Source organism: Physcomitrium patens, chromosome 2 (genome assembly GCF_059467195.1).
Source record: "Physcomitrium patens ecotype Gransden chromosome 2, ASM5946719v1, whole genome shotgun sequence".
Classification (NCBI taxonomy): Eukaryota; Viridiplantae; Streptophyta; class Bryopsida; order Funariales; family Funariaceae; genus Physcomitrium; species Physcomitrium patens.
The window spans coordinates 3053516-3076199 of NC_143411.1; the positions used below are offsets into that span (position 1 = coordinate 3053516).

The following is a 22684-nucleotide window of genomic DNA, read 5'->3' on the forward strand; positions in this document are numbered from 1 at the left end:
AACAAGAGAATGAATAGATGACAGTACCATGTATTGCCAGGTTTTTTTTAGTAATTATATATTTATAGAGGAATGTTAAATTGTCCAAAATGATCCACCCGTCCTAACCATCATGAAAAGAAAAAAAATGAACTTTAGATTCATTTCTCCACTGTTGGATCTGCAACCAATAAAAACCAACCACATTCATCATAATTACCATGTTCTTCATCATAATTACCATGTTCTTCATCATAAGTGGTTCTGTTAAATAAAAGTATGGGTTTATTTCACATTCCCAAACATGTATAAATAAATATATATATAAAATGTATAGAAAATATGTACAAAAATTGGTAAAATTACATTCTTTTTGTTTGAAGTGGTGGTTGTCACATGTACAGGAGCTTTTTTGGAAGAACAAAACAACAAGAATTCAACATTGTCTGTAGTACTCTTTTTTCGAACTTAAGGAATTTGTTATAGTAACCATGAAAGAGAAAGTGGAACTCAATTCATTTTTATCATTTTTTTTTTGAGTGTAATGTTTTATAGATATCTATCAAATTGTATATTTGTGAGATTTTTTTGGATGTGTAGGTGTAGATGTATGTATGACATATGTTCATTTACTGTTGAGGATCCAAAAGGTTAAAATTAACAAGAATATAAGTAAAGAATAAACTTTAAGTCGGTTTTTGTATCTTACGATAATTAGAATTTTGTACAAAATAGTCTGCTGTGTACAGATTATATTGAATTGTATATATCAATTCACATGGCAAACAATTAGCAATGAATTGTTGACTAGCAGTGTTCAAACATTAGAAGTTTAGGTTGGAACTGGGAAATCACTGAGCTGGGCTGATCTTCGATGAGCTGCATGAGCAACCGAGGTCACGCGTTCAAACACTCGGAGAATGATTCGCACCACTCCTCTTGAACAAACTCCGGCACTCCATCGCTGAAGCTGACGTCGAACTGATCGAGATCGAATGGGTCAACTAGGTCTGCAGAGATGTCGGACTGCGGGTCGGTACTGGAGATGCTTCGCTGCTCGACATCGAAGTTTGTATTATCGCTATCGTGGCTGCTCTGAGGTGACATCTCAGAACCCACACTTTCGCCTGAAAGAGATTCGCCTTCATCGACCTGAATGACAGAAGAGATGTTTTTTTTCAGTCTAGGCGACGTGACCACAGGTTTCCAAGGCTTTTATTTTATTTTTTTCTTTCAATAGTCAATTTGATGGTTAAATAATAAAGAAAAAATTATTAATGAAGTAACGGTTATCTATCAAGTGGCCACGTCGCTTGATGCATTTGAACGGACAATCCATAAGACATTACCTTTTTGCAGAGGCCGGAGATGTGATTGCCATTTGGCAATGTTCCAGTTCCATAATAGGGTGACCCCTGCGCTCGTGCCTGTCGAGCCTGCTCCAGCTCCTTTCTCAGTTCCTCGACCTTCTTCGCCAGATCACTCTTTTCGACCTGGTATTTTTTGACTAGCTGTTCGGCCAAGATTGACTTGCGAGAGAGAGTTGAGTTCTCCAGCCGCAACTGAGCAGTCTGTAAGAGAGAGGAGTTGAAATCAGACAAAAGACGATCCATTAAGTATCCCCACAATAACATCACTGTTGAGTTCCCACTGTTCCTCCTTGACGTGATAGCTCGATGGGTATATAATTCGACCCAAATAACATGTAAATCTCGTGTCCAAATGTCCAATGGGTTTCAGAGAATTATCGCACCAAAATCTCAAGCTCGTCCAAACGCCCTTGCTTCCTCAGTCTAGATCTTTGAGCCGATGCACGATTCGAGGACATTCTGTGCCAACAACCATCAAAAAGATCTCAATTCCTCATTCATCGCTTTAGAGTTAGCTTAGAAACCTGTCGATACCTTCCCGAAAGGAACGAAGAAGGACAAGAAGAAGACGCACCTTCGTTTCCGTTTCTCGTCAATGAGAACAGGCGCCTCATCATCCATCTCGGAGTCATGTTGGGCATGGCCCTGGTCTTTGGAGGCAGATTTGCGAGCTTTTCTACTTTTTGGTAAAGACTCGACTGCATTGGAAACATTCTCGACGGTACCCTCACAAGACGTTTCGGATGCCACTGTTGCAGACTTCTTAGGTGTAGAGTCTTTTCCTGCGCAGAATCCATCCTTAGTGATATCAAGCCATGCCGAAAGGACTCCTGACGACCCAAGCGCGTCAGCCCCGGCATCGCCAACATCCTCAGGGTCAAGCTTCTTCACTGCCGAGGAATACTCTTTGACAATGTCAGCCAAGGCATCATCCGACAAGCTCGATGGCTCTGGCAGCAACTCATCGTCAACCATGGGTAGGTCGATGACATCGTCCACACTTGGATAGCTATCAACATATATATTGTAATCAGGCTCTTGATACGCAAGGTCCCTGATTGCAAAAGCAATGAACGGCCATTAGAGATGATACGCACAACCCTCTTCTTTCCAAGACTGTGGCTATGACCATAATGCAGATATAAATCAAGGGCAGCTCCAATCATTTGAACCGCTGCAAACAACTGAAGCAATATTGACCGAGACTAGGCTGGGGATGGAAGTAGGATCGAATGACAGGTGTGCTTGCGTTCATAGAAACCAGTGACATAGATCCTTCGAGCCATTTCTGAAACTTTCATGAAGTGCAAAGACCTCCAAGACTGCTTGCTCTAAGGCATTGAAAGACCACGAAAAGAACTCTTGTGTGAACTTTCTTCATAAACTTAGTATCTAACTTGTTTAAATAATGTGAACATGCACCGACATTACAGAACCAGCAAGAGTGTTGAGGGCCAGGCCAACCGAAGCAGATCGGGAATACATATCGTGGCCGGCCGTTGCTCAATCAAACCGTGACACATTGTGCTCGAACAAGCTCACGCTTCGCTTAACCTTTCCACCAATGTCCTCCACGCCTGGGCTTCCGTTCAAGTAGGGAAGCTATGCACAAGTGATAGCCAAGTATAAGACCAGGGAGCACCTTCTTACGATTGTTACACACTAGGAAGTAATCGTTCTTGCCATCACAGGAAAGAGACTACAATCAGTCACAACTCCAAACACGGGAACTACCCTCAGATATGCTCACAGCATTCCAATGTCCATACAATCACGACTGTACCAGACCTAGCCTATCCTCCCACTGTGACTGGAACCGCATGCCCAACAATCAAAACATACCTCGAAATTTTCGTCTGCAATAATAGACCTCGCACGCCCCTCTTCAACCCCCGCGTCTTTTTCAAACAAACAGATTATTTCTTTCAAGTCGTATTGAACATAACATATTCCAAGTTCTTTAATTCGCAGATGCTGACACAAATCCCTCTCATTCGTCCCCAACGAAACCCCGATGAGTCCGAATCCAGATTCTCTGCCTGAGTTCGTACCCTCAAGTGACTTGTGCTTCTCACCTTCAAGTTCAATTCAAGCGGATGAAGGTACAGTCCACCTATCAACTTTCATTTGTCAGTTCACTGAAAGTGTTCAATTCCTTTCCGAAAACCACAGGACTCATCCGAACAGGTGCGGTTGCAGGGGAATTTATACGTTTCCAGCCGTCCGTTCGGGAACTTCATCCGAGCCCTCCGTCCCGATCCAACGAATTCGCTGATGTGAGAAGTAATTATTAGACGATCCCATATCCGCTGCTAAAGTTACCAGAGCCCGTCGTCTAAATGTGCTAGACACTGTGCGCAACCATTTTATAAACACTTCAGTTCTGAAGTTCAAAAACACTGTTACAATGCACACGAGTTCTAGATCTCCACAGATGAGTTCTTAACCGCCAAATCCGGTGCTCAGAAGGGGTCACCTCTCATCGCCACAAGCAAATTCCTAGCGTTTGGTTCACCTCGAGGCTCACCTGCAAGTGAGGCAAAAATAAGGAATGGCCAAAACCAGGCAGCTAAGGTGGATTCCAGCAGATGGGTCGAGTCCAGCAGGTCGCCACCAGCGCCGAGGAGAGGGTTGCAGACGTGGTGGGGGGGAAGGGGGGGAGATCCAGAAATGAATGGCAGAGAAGGAGGACAAGTGGGGAGGTGGGCTCCACGGTGTCCTGACGCTGTCGTCCAGCTGCAACACAGTCCAAGGATCATTCTATTGTTAGCTTCCCCTGCTTCGCTCGCTCCCTCCCTTCGATGATTGTAGCATCTGGGAATTGGCGCTGTTGCAGCTGGTGCTCGGCACAAGTGGCCACACGCACCAGTCAAACCAAGACCCCCCCCCCCACCCACATTGTCCCATCTCCCTAAATATATCACAGTCTACCAACCCCGGAGAATACTGAACGAGGACCCGGTTCGAGCCAGCCAGGGTAGTGATATGTTGTGATCTGGTAGCGCGAAGCAGCAGTGCTATTGCGAGTGTGTCCCATGCCCGAACCTGCTTGGCAACTTGGCATGCAGTATAAAGCAAAAAAGTAGAATGAAAATGAGAAGGAAGAAGAAGAAGAAGGAGAAGAACTGGAGCAGTCTTCTTCCGAGCTTGGAAAAGCAATGGAGACAGTAATGCTTCGGTGGAGGAGGAACAATGGGTGGGTGTTGCGAAGACTGAGGAGACTGCGGAGTTTGTTTTGTCGGCATTACGGCGGCTTGTCTGCTTATCCCTGTTAGGAATTGGGGTTAGCCGGTGTCAGCAGACGGGTATTTTGAGTTTTTATTTTTTATTTTTTTTTATTTGTTTATTTTTTTACTTTGAATTTGTTTTTGGGAGAGTTAGAGAATTTGTGACATTTATGATATTCATGATATTTGATATTTGAGAATGATTTATTAAGATATCATAAATATCACAAATATCACAATAATTATGATATTTGTGATGTTTATGATATTTATAATATTTGTGATATTCATGATAGTTAATATTTGAGAATGATATTTTTTAGTGAAAAATAGAATAGATTTAAGATCCTTCAATTGTTCATAATTCTTTTTATCAAAATCACCATCTAAGAAGTATGTGCTAAATCTCCAACTAAAAATATAATTAATTTATGAAGAAAGAATATCTTACCTTTAATGTGGTTTAAGCTCCTTAATCTAAAGAAAATATATATAAGATTGATCATCTATTTGATAAAGATATGAATTTTTAAAATTATATTAATATTCTAAATTTAAGGTTTATTGATTCTAACATTTTTAAATTGTTTTTGGACTCAATACATTTATACAAATTATATTCTTTATAAATTATTATTAGTCTATTCAATAATTACCTTTAGGAGTTAAAGACTTGTGGCAAGCACATTATTTTAACATTGTAAGAAAAAAAAAATGAAATAAGTTTAAAATACATATTTGGATGTAGTTTTTTAAAAAATAAAACTTATATATTTATTAATATTTGATATTTTTAATTTTTTAGATTTTAAATAATATAAATATATTATATTATATATGTATAATAAATTGATAATTTGACTTTAATATTATCTACATATATTTTTAAAATTTTATCCAGCTAAAATCAATAAAATGATAGATGTAATATTTTTAGCTATAAAAAAATCTTCAACTATTTGGACTTTTTCTAATTTTCATATTAATTTTTTTAACTTTGCTATATTTGATAATTATTAATTAAAATCAAAATTTTAAATAAATTTTTAATTTTTAAGTTTTTTTTGATAAATACAAGATATTTTAAAATAACTTGCTAATCTAATACTTTGCAAAAAAATTAAAGAGTTACAATTCAAGTCATAGTGACAACTTCTAAGTTTCAAAAACTTATTCATCAAGGTCAATTATAATGTAAATTGATACAATATATATCAAAGCTTTCAATGAATAAGAAAAAACTCAACACTGTCAAGAAAGATTGTGCTTATATTGTAGAGAACCTAAGCCCACTGCTTAATATATAAAAGACATAAATGATTGTTTGTTGTCTTTTTGAGATATTATCCATTAAATTATTCCTTTAAATCTAATAGTTAATAGTTTTAATAGCTTTATAATATTTAATGTTATTAGATCTCTCTCTAATTTAATTATTTTACATTTTATTGTGGCTTGAAAAATATAACCCTTGAATAGATTGGATTTTTTGTAACTTTGATTTTTCTAATAATATAATCTAGACTTCTATTATCAAAGTAAAAATTTATAAGTCTAGAATAATTAAATCCTTCTTGGTAGGTGCAAGAACTTTCATGCATATTGCAAAAGATGAGTCACGTTTTGTTATTTATGCCACACTCATTTTTTATGGTAGAAAGACTTTAAGTGGTATTCTAAGCCAATATTAAAATTATTAAGATATATTTGAAAAGAAGAATGCAAATATTCTTCTAAAGCATTGTTTTTATGATTGTTCAATTGATTATTAAGAAAAATCTCAATTGCTATTTCTACCAATTTATTATTTATTACAAAAGAAGTTGGTTGTACTCAAAAAATATATTGATAAGAACCTAGCTAAAATCTTCATATGCCATTCAAAATCTCTAATAAGAATTTTTATCTTATTTATTAGCAAAAAAAATATACATAGATTATTAATGACTCAACTAGATTATCATCAAGTATAGGTATTTCTTATCTTTGATTTCAATACTTTTGGATCAATCAAATCAAGCCAAGATCTTTTTTTTTTTTAAAAAAAAAAAAAAAAAAAAAAAAAAAATCTGCAAAAAAGATACAACTTGGTATACATCAAAGAAGGAAGTGAATGAAAGATTTCATTTTGAACCAAGTATGATATTTTAAATATAATATCATATCTCTTGGATTTCAAAATATATTAGTTATTTTTTAATATCTAATGAATGATATTTTTTGAAAATTTTAGATAATTTTATAATTTATTATTTAAACTACATCTTAATATATTTTAAGAATGCAAAAGAGCACGAATTTCATGATTTTTGTATGTTATAAAAACTTAAAGATGTAGGATTATATGCAAAAGTAAAGAAGTCTGTATTTTATACAACTCAAGTTGACTTCTTGGAATACATCATTTCAAATGATGGCCTTATGATGAATTCTAAGAAAATTCAAACTATCAAGGATTAGAAGATTTATAAAACAATAAGAGATGACTAATATTTTTTTGCAATTTGCTTATTATTATTGAATCTTTATCAAAAACAATTCTCAAGTTGCAACTCTACTTACTCATTTGACTTATGAAGATAAACTTGAGTAAAGTAAAGAAGAAAAAGCATCATTTAAAGTTTTAAAGATAACTATTATTTTATACCAATCTTATATTGCCTGGACTTTTTTAAGGCATTTTTGATAGAAATAAATATATTAGACTTTGCATTAGATGTAATATTTTCATAAATAGGAGCAAATGACAAACTTCATCTAGCAGCTTTTTATTTGCATTTTTTTTCAACATCCAAAATCAACTACCAAATCCATGATAAAGAACTTCTTGTAATTATAGATTCATTTTAAGAATTGCATCATTATTTAGAAGGTGCTTCAAATCCAATTACAATATATATAAATCACAAGGACCTCAAGTATTTTATGTTAGTATGTATTTTAAATTATTGCTAAGCTTATTAGAGCATGATTTTGTTAAGATTTGAATTTAAGGTCACTTATTGATAAAAAAACAAAAAAAATTCGTATAATGTTCTTTTTAGATGTTCTTATTTTACACAAAAAAAGTGTAGCTTTTAATCAAAAAAAAAAAAAAAAAAAAAAAAAAAAATTGAAGTGTGAGCAATTTTGTCTTTGGACAATAAAATCAACGTTGATTGTTGATTCATTATTTATTTAGCAAATACAATCAAATAAATCTTTGGATCTTTATATTCATGATATTAAAAATAACCTATTTAAATCTTATGATACTTTATAGTTTTAATTTAAAAATAATCCATTTTATTTCAAAATATGCTTATATATTTCAAAATATGAAACACAATTATATACTCTTCAAGCTTATAACAACTTCCTAGTGGCAAAATATTTAGATACAATAAGACTTTTGAATATACATATATATATATATATTTTTGTGGTATCAAATGTAAATATTATTAAAGACTTTATATAATTATGTAATATTTATTGAAAAAAAAAATCATCATCAATCTTATGGTCTTTCTTAGCCATTATTTATATTAAAACAACCATACTCTTCTATTTCTATGGATTTGATTACAAATCTTTTATTTCAAGTTCATATGACTTTATATTTATGATAGTAGATTGTTCCTTTAAGATGGCATATTTTGTATTATATTCAAAAACTATCAAATATAGAAAAAAATTTAAACTTTTTTTAATAATATCTATCACTATTATGAATTGTCAAAAAATATTATATAAAGATATTATTTAAAGATTGAGTAAAAAAATATAATGAGGATGGAAATAAAACTATCTTTGACTCTCTATCTTTAAATTAATGGATAAATAAAATGGATTGATTAAATTTTGGACTAATATTTGAGGTGTACCATCAAATATCATCAATATGATTGGATAATTTTTTTATCATTAGCAAAATTTGCTTAAAATAATACAATATATTTTTCTACTCAATAAATATATTTTTTGTTGATTAAAGTTATCATCCATAATTTGATAGTTTTAACTTCTCCGAAGTCAATAATTCTATGGCAAAGGATTGGATGAATTATTTATCAAAGCTACATGTAACAATAAAAGGTCAATTAAAAAAAGTTTAAGAACAAAAAAATAGCAATAAAAATACTTATAAAAAGAAAAAAAATTAATTTCATGTTGTTTTATTATAATACAACCATTAGATAAAAAATTAAAAGAAAGATTATATTATAGAAGAGCTCAAATAAAAAATTTCTAGCAAATTATCTTAGAAATATAAATAATATATAAGAAATTATTAAAAATTAAAAAAAAATAATGTTGTTTTTTTATAAAATAGACTTCTATTTATTTTGAAGGACTATAAATAAGAGAAATAAAAGTGCATTAGAAAATATTTAATATAGAAATCTTTAAAAAGGAGTTAAAAGTGATATTTACTTTCAAAAATTATCTTAAGAAACTTAGAATTACTACTTGAAGACGACCGGTTATGAATCTAGATCAAAATCAAACCTTGAGGCACAAAATTGCATACATATAGCAATTTTAAAATTTTTTAGTTGATTGAAGAGTGAAATTAAAAATAAAATAAAATAAAATAAAAACTTCTAAAATATTTTTTAGGTATTTATATTGAGTGATCTGAGTTTGTATTGACTTTACTAAGCCTTTGGTAAGTTAAGGTTTTTTTGGAAGTGACTTTGAATGTTAAAAAATACAAAGGGTTCATATTTTATATAATTTTACATAATTGTGTGAGATTGGTAGATGATCTACTAGTAAAAATTTGTGATTGTGTGATAAGTGTTGTTTTAAACTTGTATTATAAGTTTAAGCTTGACCTGATGATTTATTGGAAGTTTATCAAAGTTAAAATATACTAGGAGCTTAAGAATTAGAATTTAGAAGACTAGTAAGGATTTCTAAGATATTCAACAATGTACCAATTGGATTAATTTATTTTTAAAAAAATTAATAATTTAATTAATTTTTTAAAAATTTAATAATTTTGAAAGAAATTAAACAATTAAATTAAAAGATATTAGTGGTGGGAGTTTGACATCAAGATTAGAAAAAGAGACTAGCCAATATCTGAGCAGATTTTAGGATTTATCTTTTATTTGGTATATTTAATCTTTTTTAAATTGGTTGTATATATTATCAAATTATTAATTAAGAGGTGTGTAAATTTTGAGTTGAATTAATAGTTAAATTATTAATTATTAAAGTTTCAATCTATTGTAGGATTAATTAAGATTTAAGATTTGATTAGAATTTGAATTAATATTTAGGATTTTATTAGAATTTAGCTTAAGATTTTATATTTGAGATTTGATTAAAATTAATTTAAGATTTTATTGGGATTTTTTTAGGATTACATTAGAATTTTATTATGACTCAATAGATATGATATTTTCACTATTTTTTGAAGATTTTTTTTGATATTTTTGATATTTTTTATTATATTATTTCTTTAGGATTTTTTCGTATATATTTTTAAAATTTTAATTTATGATTTTTTTATGATTTATTTGTGATTTTTTAAATATTTTTTTAAAGTTCAATTAAAATATGATTAATAATATTAAGATTTAATTAGAATTTTGTTAAGATTCTATTAGAATTATTAGGACTTTATTATTATAATTTCTATTTCATCTTCTATAGTCAAGTATCCAATGCAATCTTAAGCAAACTTTAAAGAATACAATATGATTAATAAAGTATGGTTATTTTGTTGTAATATAAAGATTAGTTGCCCTTGTGATAAGTTGAATTATTGTAGACTTGAACTATTTCTTATTTGTGAAAAAATCAATCTAATTGCTTTTTGATTACACATATTGAAATTTATGAAGATCCACCTTGTGTTTTACTTTTTTTTTTTTTTTTTTTTTTTTTTTTGAGTCATACAAGATAGTGGATGTACTAAGAAGAAGGCAATATCACCTCCTCTTGTAGAAGAAGATAATAATCAAGAATTTAAGATTGATAAAGTCTTAGATTTAAGGTATCATTAATATAAGTTGAAATATCTTATACATTGGCACATATGTCATATTAATAAATGCACTTAGAAGCCAATAAAAAATCTTGTAAATGCAATAAGAAAGATTAATGTATTTTGTTGACAACATCTAGCAAAATTAAGATGAAGACTGAAACAATTATTGCTATAAAAGAAACAAAGTTTAGTGAAGAATATATTCTATCATCTATCTTTATTTATAGTTTTAGTACATTTATAGAAATAAGAAGATAAAAAATCAATACCTAGCATATTCAATTCATGAATTATTTTTTGTTGAGTTATCGAACAATGCATTAAGATTGTCACAACCTTTAAGAAGAGATAATAGAAATAAAAATCTTCAAAAATGACATATTCTGCTTTGAATAGATTGTAAGATATAATATGATTGGTATCACAAGCTTAAAAGAGACTTTAATGTTTGGTAATCTTACAAGAGGTAAAAACCACCTTCAATGGTATTTCTATTGTTCTTTTTTGAAAAAAAGTTGTGAAGGCCTTAACAATGATCAAATATCAAGGTGGTTCTCTTGTCTTGATCTAAGACACTATTGATGGCAAAAAAGATCTATCAACTATCTTTAAAGGAAATAAAGATCAAAATATATGATAAATATAATTTATTATATGTTGGACTTTCTTAATATATGATGATTGCTCTTTGTAGAACTTGGTTCTAGAAAGAAAGGAAATTTTATTGATGTATAATTACTTAAATAAAAAATATTAGGTAGAAAATAAATGAGATTAGATTTTATAATATCTTATAGATAAGCTTTTTATAAGCTTCATATATGCTCATTTGACTTTATATGGCTTGGTAGTTTATTGGTTAAAAGCTTAGTTAACAAGTTGGCTACATGTTGTATATATTGACAACTTATGGTACAAGTTGGCCATGTAATACATATAAGAAAAGTCTCTAGTCTTCTTATCTTTGGTACTTTTAGACTATTTAATCAACAATTCTACTTAAAATTATTTCTTTTGATGAAGTTTGTTTAATTATGTCAACAAACATTCTTATTAGTGATGTTAAAATTTATATTTATAATGAATCTAGAAAAATTAAATTCAAAAAAATTCTTTTATTATAAATATATATATATATATATATATATATATTAAAGTAAGCCATTGTTTTACTAAAATGACCTACCTTCTTTTTTCCTAGTCCTACTTCCTTCATTTCCAACTTTCATTCCAATCTTCTTTATTCTTTGCCTCCACTTCTTCTATTTCAAACCTTCATTCCAACCTTCCTTGTTACTTGCCCTTATTCCCTTTATTTCCAATGCTCATCATGATCTCTTTTGTTTCCAATTTCAGTTGTCAATCTTGTCACTAATCCAATTATAATTTTAAGAGTCTATCTTAAATTTAAAGAAGAGGTCAAAGAGGAAGAAAAGATATGGTATAATAGAAAATGAAGATGACCTAAAAAATATATCAATTAGTCTAAATTCATCATCCAATGGCTCCACAATACTTAGTGCTTCATTTATAAACACCAACTAGGAATTCGGTTTCATCAAAAAAACATATTCTCAATCATTTGTAAATACTGATTGGTAATCTATATTTAACTTTTTAGCATATTCATATATCTTATTTTTTATGGAATAGAGACCAAATATCTACTTTTGAATACTTCATTGGCATCCTTGTATTATTTTCCAGATTCATCTTCAAGTAATATGATCCACCAATGCTCTTGTTCATCTTCATTATATATTATAGCACATCTTTTTTTCTTCTCTAATTCTTTCTTTTTTGAATTCACCACAAACTCTCAAAACTATAACAAAGTCAATGATGGGGCTAACAACTAGAATTGGGAATGGAAGAGATTAAGATGAGTATTAGGAATATGGAGCTAGGGCTGGGAATAGAAGAAGTAGGATTGAAAACAAGAAAGGTGGATTGATTTAATAAAATAATGGATTACTTTTATATTTTTGTATATATATATATATATAAAGAAAAAGTATAATTATGTATATAATAAGCACAACATGATTTTTTAATAGCATGCTATTTTGGAAATATAAAAATTTTAGAAGTAATTTCAAGATATTTTTGGTAGCCTTAAATACATAAAGAAGTAAAAACATTTGTTCAATCATGTGATATTTATTTTAAAGCAAAGACTCCATGTCATTGACTTTATGTAATTCTTCAATTCCTACCTATTTCAAAGTAGCCATGGTCATCTATTTTAATCCATCATGGATCTTTTAATTTTAAATTCTTATTACTCTATCTTTGTAATAGTAGATTATTTTACTAAAATAATATTTTTATACTATTTTCAAAAATAATTACTAGTAAAGAAATAACTAAATTCTTATTAGATAATATTTATTGATATCATAGACTTTTAAATGACATTATATTTGATTGTAGGTCTTAATTTATATCAAAATTTTAGAAGACACTTTTTAACATAATATAAGTTGATAATAAGTTATCTTCAACTTTTTATCATCAAATTAATGGAAAAATGAAATATGTGAAAAAAATATTGGAATAATATTTATAATGCACCATTAAGACAATTTGACAACTTTCTTGCCATTAGTAGAGTTTTCATATCATAATATAATATATTCTATTATTCTTTAAACTCTATTTTAAAAAAATTATGATTACCATCTACAATTTGATACTTTTGATTTTTAAAAGATAAAAATCTATAAACAAAGGATTTAGCAAATAGAATGAAGGAGCTTCAAATTTAACAATTAGCTCTCTCATTTCATCATTTTTCAAGGTTCCATATTGAAAGTAGAGGCTTCACTATTATAATAAAAATACAAATCCTCTTACCACACATATAAATTCTCTTTGCTTCATATGATACCCAGTATTTAATTAATTAATTATTATATTTATGTATATAAATTTAATTGATTTAATTTAAAATTATTCATTACTTTTATAAAGCACATGAAACTCTCTTTGTTTAATAAAAAACCTAATTTTTATAATAAGGAAGATTAGGTATAAAGACAGAGAAGCCTTGTCATTGGTAAAGATCAAATCTACAACCACTAGCAAAAAGCTTTGCATAATCTGCAAAAAGACCTCTAATTTATTACCTATAAATATCTTTTCCATGTCCAACTGCACAAATTTCTGGTAGTATTATACAAAGACATACATACATAGAAAATAAAAATAAATAAAAATTATCATTTTTGTTATTCTATATAGAAAGATAATTAAACGAATTTCCGACAAACAAGAATCGTAGAACAAGAGTAGAGCAACCAGGGAAACTTTCACAGACTGCCCGAAGGCAGGAGGAGAAGAAAAGTTTTTTCTCCGGGCTGCCCGCGCGGGGTCTACTCGCGCGGGGAGTGGGAAGGACGTTACCGCAGCAGAAGCAGCAGAACCAGCAGCAGCGTAGTAGTAGTAGCAGTGGGATTGATTGCGCAACGGTCGAAAAATCCCCCTCCCCCGCGCACTCTCTTGCGCAATTTGCGTCTCAATATCGTTGCATCCCCCTCCCGTTTTCCTCTTTCGAACGCACTGCTTCTCCATTTTCTTGTTTATTGATTTATTTGTCCCATAGCAACTTTCTGTTTGTGATCCCAACCTCCGACATTCTCCAATCCGTCGTTCTTGTAAGTCGGTGTCGTTCTCACACCACTCGATTCCTCCGCGAACTGACTGCGCATTCCTCACTATGAGATTCCGAAGCTTGGCTCGTAATGTGGGTTATCGAGTTGTTTTAGAGATTCAGCTTGCAGGTTGATTGTCGCGGCATTGGCACTTTCAGAGGATACAATTCTGGTGTGATTTTGTGCAGCGGAGTGGTTACTCTTGTTGGGTCCATGGATTAGGTTTTTGGTTGCGGGTGCCGGTGCCGGTGGTGAAAGAAAGAGGCGTTGAGGGAATTGGGGTGAACGCGTGTTGGTGACGTTGATTCTTGTAGTGGGATGTTGTCGCTGGATATTGCGTTTTGGAGATTGGGATTTTGAGATTTGTGGTGCGTGTTTTCGTGAATGAGATTCGGGGGGTGGAGTAAGCATGCCACGATGCTCAGGGGCTACGGCGTGGTGTGATCATTACGATGTTTTGCAAACATGCGCAGTCGTGCTCCTTTATATGCAGGTTCATTTTCCCTTCCTTGGATCTGCTGCTTGTGCTTTTGCCCCTTTCATGTTGGGGTTTGAGTGTCTGAGCTCTGGAGTGTGAGTGCGTCATTTCAATCCAAGCAACAATTGATGGCCATGAATGTGTAAATGTAGTAGCCTTTCAGTCCTGCGGCTGAATAGTTAAATGATTTCCATTTTTCCATGTTTTGTATATTCGGTTGAGTATTTTCTGCATGTGCCCGGATATACATATCATACGTCGGTATCCACATCCTCTATGTGTTTCCCATTGTAGTTTCTAGCATCGGGTTACGAGGACTAATTTCTCAGGGTGGATTGCAGTAGGTAGAGTCTGTCATTTAAGTCACGACGTCATTGTTTCAGCTTATACACACTCGTTTGGGGACGATGTAGGTGATTTTCTTCATCCTTTTATGCAATTGTCTCTTACCAATCATGAGTTGATACTTGTTCTGAGAGCCAGATACTTGGCTGATCTGGAAGTGACTGTGGGTGTAGGTGGGTTGTGCATTTGTCGGATCGTTGGGGGTTGTTCATACAGGAATTGTGTTGGCCAACTTGGCACTTGCATTATTCGCCTTGATTGCTATCGAAAGTGGTAGTCAAAGCCTAGGTCGGGCTTATGCTGGGTTTTTGTCTCTTTCTCTCCTCCTTGACATCGTTTGGTTCTGCTTATTCGCCAACGAAATCAGGTGTGTATCCTCGTACAAGTGTCCACGTTCGCTGCTTCTATCTCTGCACTATGCTAGTGGTCGATTTCAGATTTATGTCGTAAGTTGATTTAGCTTGTCTGTCTTGCAGATAGCATGTGACTTGACATTCAGGAAAATCTTTTGTGCTGATGGCTAATATTAATATCGTTACAGTCAGGTGGTTGGCCAGCTGTCTTTGTCATTAAGTAATCTGTTTTCCTTTAATGAACTATGCTTCGTGGTTGTGAGAAACTGCAGGGACTTCTGGAATGATACTCAGTTGGGAAAATTTGGAGCCCTCTCTGTAAAGCTAACGTTCTGGATGCAAGTTTCTGGAAGCGGACTACGCCTGATTTCCTCCTTTCTGTGGTGCCAGATGTACAGACTTGGTACAGATTCAGAGACATTGGGTCCACAGGGGCCCGTCGATTTTGGTAGAAGAACTCCAATATTCGCTTCTTTTAATCTGGATGATCCAACACTAGGGGACGACACAGAGTCTGAAGTGCTTGGAGGTTCGATTTATGACACAGCTACCTTTTCGTCTCTTTTCGAGAATTTCAGTCGTCAGGATTACCCTGACATCGAGGTGAGCATCGAACATAATGCCTTGTTACGAAATTTAAGCCATGTCGATTTATTTTCATAACAGCACTTTAGTAGAATTGCTGTCCAACTTCCCATCGGACAATTTTGCTTGTGTTTGTGTAGTATTCTGCATACTACCTAATGGGCTCAAAGTCTTTAACTACTAGATAAGGTTCACTCAATTTCATTCGGAAAATGTTATTGAGAGCTTTAGTGGGCCAATAACTTACCTCTTTGTGTGCAAATGACTACGTTGTGTTGTAGAACAACGGCCATATGTCAGAGGACGAGAGCTCACTCCAAAAACCGCTGATATATTGTGGATCCTGATTACGGGATTGATCATCTCCATTCAAATTTGTAAGAGACATTCTTTTCAGACGGGGATAAGGATAACTGCCGTGTATCAATTATAGCACATTAGATCATCTATTATGTTGACTTCGCATGTACTTTTCTTGGGATGGGCCTATTATGTTCAGCTATCCATGTTTTCAGCTGACTTGATTTTCCACAAGTGATTCACTATGAAGTGGGTTCTGGTGGTCTGTGTCGAATAGATGTAACATAGTTTTCTTCTTACAATCAAAGGGAAACTTCATAGAGGAATTGGGTGTTCTTTTCTTTCTTTTTTTATTCCCCAATTTGTGATAAAACTACTGCAATAGCAAAATGTGAACCTTTTGTCTTCACGGAAAAAGACTTCCTGAAAAATGCATGATGAAAAATGTGAGAATTGGAATCCAAATGATTTTCAAAGTTAAAAAGCTATATCCCGGTTTAGATGAAAAGAAAATTTCACACAATGATGAATGTGCACAGAGATGCTAGAATTGTTTTGCTTACATAGGGTAATGAAGGAATATGACCTCCGCTTTCCACCTCCCTCGTAAAAACCTTCAAAATATTCTCTGAGCTTTTAAATAGTATGATCTTTATTTTTTGGCCTAGCTGTAGATGTTCAATTAAGGCAATAGAAAGCTAATCTAATTCCACAAAGATCACTTAGTACCAGATTCTCAATTGGAAAATTTGTGATCAGACAGAATTTCAGACTGAAGGGAATATCTGTTGCTCATGCTCCACGCTACTTAGAAGAGTTAGGCCTCTGGCAGTTGCATGTGGCACACTCAAGGCGATAATCCTTCGCATAACATTTTCAACGTCTCTTTTACTTATGGTCACAAGCTATCCCTATAAAAACTTATCAATTACTTCAACGTTGAGTACCTTCAGGAGAATCGAAAGTGCGAGCCATTTTCTCCCTATTCCTTTTGCTGTTGATTTTTTTTTTTTTTTTTTTTTTTTTTTAATATTCTTGTGCAACAGAACCCAAGTGCAGAAGACTAAAAGAAGATTTCCAAGATATTATAACTCAGGAACTTATAAACAAGCATTTGAAGAAGGTGAGGCAGCTTACTCCATTGTCAACCACCCTCCATTTCTTTTAGACTTATAGGATGGGATATTTTTGATAAGCCAGTGATCTATTGTTGACCAATTTTGACATTTTGTAGTTGGAAATAGGGCTTGGTCTATGATTTTAAACTGCAAGCAATATAAACAATTCTACATACTCAAAATTGATAAGTGCAAACTATCAAAAATCAGTTTTTGCATTAATAAGAGTTGTACATATGTTGTAGTTGATTGTGCATCAATAAATTAGAGAATTATTGGAGTAGGATTGGAAGATGGAGGATGTGTGATATTCTTTGAAAGATGAACAAAAACAAGGCAGAATGGTGGAAAAAATCCAACTTGAACATGGTGGATTACTTACAATAGGATGTTTGAATTTTTTACATCCATAAATTGTAAAAAATTAGATAAAGTTTGATAGCATAATTAGGTGCCACACATCATAGTTTTACAATAGTTGGATTCTTGGTTCTATAACCTACGAGCAATCAAAATTAGATTGGTTTATATGTTGGAAATGGATTGAAGAGAATCTTCAGCTAAAGCATTTATTTAAATTCCATTTATGAGCCAAATTATTTGAAAATACTTAGAATCCTCCTAATTTCTATTTTTCTATATAGAGGTATTTATTTTGATTTTTATACCTATTAATTATATATTATAATTCTTAAATTATATGAAATAGGTTATCTATCTTAGATAAACTAGGCTCAAGTGAGGTGGTACAACTTTGAAAGTCTCTTTAGGAATCATGTCAAAAACACCAAGTCCATCTTGGTAGAAATTCATTTATTTATTTTATTTTAATGTATAATTTTTTAAAATATGTAATGAACTCATAGTACTAAAACAATACAATAGTATTATAAACATTTTTGTTTCTCAAACAAACATGCTTAATCTCTCTTCTTTCTATTTGAAGTATCAATGTAAGCTTTATTACAAGGATTTTTTTTTTGGATGTGCCATGCTATTTTACAACAATTCCAAAATTGTTCTACTTAGATTCATTGTATTATGATTTAAATATTGATTTTTATTGTAAGAATAATTATTCACCAACTACATTCATAAAGTGTTAGAAATATAGTATCATTTATTATCAAATTCATATCCATCTATTAGATGAAGTCTATAAATAAATACATGTCAAACTATTGTATTGAAATCCTATACTCTTGAATCTCAATCTATTTATTTATACGTATTGCATCTAGAGTGGTAATAAGTTAAATATTTTATTATTTCATGTTTCTTCAATCGTTCCTTTGATTCATCTTATTATTTCTATTTGATATCAAAGTAGATATTTTTGCCTTGTGTATGTATTTATTTTATTTTATTTTATTTTTTTAAGCATTATTGTTTTATTAATTTATTTTTTTACTTCTTTGTTATTAAAAAAAATTGACTTATTTCTTTGTTCATCAAAGTTTTTCTTTTATAATACAATAGCATCTATAGACACTATCTTTGTTTCTCATTTCTATCCAAATTCTCTTCCTACTTATGATAAGCTCTTATATAAAAGGTTGTTTTTTTTTTTTTTTTTTTTTTTTTTTTTAATCGAATTTCCATCTTTTTTTTTTCTTCTCTTCAATGCTTTTACCTCTATTACTTTTTGAACATTTTGTATTGCATCTTTATATCTACAAAACAACACAAAATGATTATTTATAAGAGTACAAATTCAAATGAAACTATGTTGAAAGGATCCAAAAACTACAAACATTAGACCATAACAAAACAAAGTATTTTTGAAAAAAAAAAATCTATGAGATTTTACTGAATCTAAACACAACTTTTTTACAAATAATAATAATAAAGAAAAGGATGTAGGAGCAAAAGACTTCACTTCTATTTTAGAAGAATTTGGTGTTGATTACAAAGAAAAGACATGAACCAAGGTTTTTTTACAACTTTTCATTATTCTAAATCTATACAATATCATCTTCAATATTCAAGATTCCAAAATTACTTGGAATCACTTCAAAACATGTTTTTAACCAACACTATTTTTGTTACCATGGTTATACTAAATCAATAAGATCACTTATAAATGAGTAAACAATAAGATATTACTTCTATTATGTAATATATTAATGATATTATTAGTGATCTAAAAGCTATAAACTTAATGCAACCTCTAGTAGTCATAGTTCATAAAATACTAAATTTTTTATCAAAATATTTTGAAAAACTTGTGATTCACTTATAAAATAAAATAGTCTTACTTTCTTTAGAAGACATGGAATTATTTGAATATGAAAGAAATCTTACTTAGTAAATCTCAAGAACTTGTTAATAAAGCTTTTATAGTACAAATTTGAAATCTCTATCATAATAAACACCAATAAGGTGTCAAGGACATGAACTAAAAGATGATGCATAAACCAATGAAATCTATATCAGAGAAAAAGTCACAAAATAGAAATAAAGAAGTACATATATTAAAAAGAAACTAGAATGGCTTATTGCCAAAAGAGAAGAAAACTTGAGACTCTTGAAACTAGATTAGAAGCAAGAAAGAAGTTGACAACAGTGAAGAGGGCTTCATTCTTGTCTCTATATATACTATCTAACTAAGGACTACGTGGCAATGTTCTATAGGACCTTCAATATGTGTTGACTTTGTAAGATACATGCCTTGACTTATAAGGCAAGTTTTTCTATAAATTTGCCACATAGTTAACTTGTTCTTTAAGCTACCAATATGTATGGTACATGATTAATTTATTGACCAAGTTTCTAACCTAAAAGTCAACAATGGACATCTATAAAGTCAAAGCAATGTCTAAAATTCTAGGAAGCTTTCTTAAAAGTTATTATAGAATTAACTTATTTTTACCTATTTTTATCTACTTCTACCTATTTATATAGATAATTATTGGCTTACATGCATATGTCTGTGACATTATCTCTCTTTCTAGGAACAAATTCTATGAGAAGCAGTCATCATATGTTGAAAAAATCTATGATGCAATGAATTATATTTGCCACATACTTAGATCTTTATTCTCTTCAAAGATGGTTGATAGGGCCTTTCAACCATCGATAGTGTCACATATCAAGGCAGGAAGACCACCTTATTATTTGGTCATTGTTGATGCTTTTATAACTCCCTTCAAATAAAATATTTAAAATACCATCAAGAGTTGTTCCTACCTCTAATAAAATTACCATTTATTGGGAGTCTCTTCCAAAATCATGATACCAAATGTGTTGTATCTGACCATCTATTTGAAGAAAAATATGTCGTTCTTGAGGATCTTCATCTTGATCATGTCATCTTGAAAGTTGTGACAATCGTAATGTCTTCTTCAACAAGTCAACAAATGAAGGCTCTTCAGTCAAATTTGCTAGTTATTGGTTTTCCATCTCTTCAATGTCACAAATATAAAGAAGCTACAAATAAGGATTAAAAATAGAATGTTATTTTATATAAATCTTATTTCTTTTATAAGAAAGGTCTTCATCTTAATTTTGATGGATGTCGTTGATAAAAAGCCTCCACTTTCTTTGTTGCATTTGTAAGATTCTTTGTTGGCTTCCATGTGTGTTCACTAATATTGTATCCATGCCAATGAATAAAATATTTCAACTTATTTTGGCATTGCCTTGAGTCTAAGACTTCTTTCACTTTAAATTCTTCATTATTGTCTACTTCTATAGGAGGAAGTGGTACTTGTCTTCTTCTTGATATGTCCACTATATTGTATGGTTCAAGAAGAGATACATGGAATATTAGATAGATTTTCATTAACTCTAGTAGATATAAATGATATACAACTGGATTAATTTGTACAGAAATAAGAAATAGTCCAAGCCATGATAGTCTAACTTATCACAAGGATGAGTAGTCCTGATATTGTGACAAAGTAACTATACCTTGTCATCCATGTCGAATGGTAGTTGTTCCTTTTGATAGACATCTATTTTGATCTTTTGTTGATTTTGAGCTTTTTTTAACTGTGCCTTTATTGTTGCATGTAGCTTTGATAAATAATTTTTTAAATCTTCCATCGTAGGATTATCAGCTTTTAAAAAGTCAAAAGTATCCAGTTGTGGATGATAACCATGATTGGCAAAGAAAAGTGGTTCTTTTATAGAAGAATATATTATGTTATTATAAGCAAACTCTACCAATGGCAAAAGAGTTGTCCAATCATCTTGTTGGTAGTTGATGATATATCTTAAATAATATTCCAAAACTTGATTAATACACTCCATTTTTCCATTAGTTTGAAGTTAAAATACCAAAGATAATTTTATATCCACTTTTAAAATCTTAAAAAGAATCCACCAAAATCTTGATACAAATTGAGTTTCTATATTTGATATGATATCTTTAGATAATCCATGATAGCGATAGATATTTTCAAGAAAGAGTTTAGCTATTTCTTTACCTATGATAGATTTTGTATAAGGTACAAAATGTATCATCTTAGTAAAACAATCTACTATCATGAATATAGAATCATAAGAACCTAAGATTGGAAGATCCATGATGAAATCCATAGAAACAGAAGACCATAGTTGTTCTAGAATGAATAATGATTGAAGAAGTCCATAAGGTCGATGACAAGGAGTTTTTGAACTTGAAAAAATTTTACATGACTAAAAAAAGTCTTTCACACCTTTCCACATTTGTGGCCACTAAAAATCTCTAAATATAAGTTTCAAAGTCTTGTTGTATCTAAAATATCCTGCTACTGGAAAGTCGTGACATATTTGAAGAACACGTAATCATGCTTCTCTTTTTAGAACATATAATCGACCTTCAAAATAGAATAAGTTATTTTTGAACTCAAACTTAGAAGTATCTTGGGATTTAGAAGAAGGATTTTTGATATTATGAATAAGATGATCAAAAGATATACTTGATTGGATTTGTTTCACAAGGGTGGAATTAATAATCAATGTTGATTTCATTACTCAAAGATGAAAATACTTTGGTTTCAAGAAAAATCATTTTTTGTTGATCAAAAGATGCATCTCCTTTTTTTGGTGCAATATAAGAACGTCTAGAAAGGGCATTTGATAAACCTTGTTGTTTTTCGAGTGGATATGTGATCTTGAAATCAAATCATGATAAAGACATGTTCCAAAAAGCTTAGCGATGATTCAAAACATGTGCTAACATAAAGTACTCAAGATTCTTGTGGTCTGTATATATAGTGACTGGATTGGAAGTGCCTTCTAAATGATGACATCATTCTTGAAATGAATCCATGATTGCAAGAAGTTCTTTGTTGTGGATTTCATAGTT

At 31.1% G+C, this 22684-nt stretch overlaps 2 protein-coding genes and 1 long non-coding RNA gene across 5 annotated transcripts; 2 read left to right on the top strand and 1 right to left on the bottom strand.

The window, feature by feature from the left end:
• Positions 1–699: 699 nt before the first annotated feature.
• LOC112293961 (uncharacterized) lies at positions 700–3932 on the bottom strand. Of its 2 annotated transcripts, XM_024544003.3 has the most exons (6): positions 3192–3932; positions 2814–2951; positions 1924–2403; positions 1733–1808; positions 1329–1550; positions 700–1131 (listed from the first exon to the last, which is right to left on the bottom strand). In XM_024544003.3, exons 2-6 carry the CDS (start codon positions 2870–2872, stop codon positions 877–879), a joined length of 1092 nt encoding a protein of 363 aa, XP_024399771.1. In that variant the 5' UTR covers positions 2873–2951; positions 3192–3932; the 3' UTR covers positions 700–876. The 2 variants fall into 2 exon arrangements, with proteins under 2 accessions (XP_024399771.1, XP_024399762.1); XM_024543994.3 differs by lacking the exon at positions 3192–3932 and having other exon boundaries at positions 2814–3176.
• A 10038-nt stretch (positions 3933–13970) lies between these two features.
• LOC112294265 (uncharacterized) lies at positions 13971–16690 on the top strand. Its single transcript, XM_024544562.3, has 4 exons — positions 13971–14705; positions 15209–15402; positions 15661–15991; positions 16255–16690. Exons 1-4 carry the CDS (start codon positions 14622–14624, stop codon positions 16318–16320), a joined length of 675 nt encoding a protein of 224 aa, XP_024400330.1. The 5' UTR covers positions 13971–14621; the 3' UTR covers positions 16321–16690.
• A 584-nt stretch (positions 16691–17274) lies between these two features.
• LOC141046508 (uncharacterized) lies at positions 17275–18016 on the top strand. Of its 2 annotated transcripts, none has more exons than XR_016497908.1 (2): positions 17275–17396; positions 17637–18016. It is a non-coding gene; the product is annotated as an uncharacterized LOC141046508 (long non-coding RNA). The 2 variants fall into 2 exon arrangements; XR_012219557.2 differs by having other exon boundaries at positions 17676–18016.
• The last annotated feature ends 4668 nt before the right edge of the window (positions 18017–22684 follow it).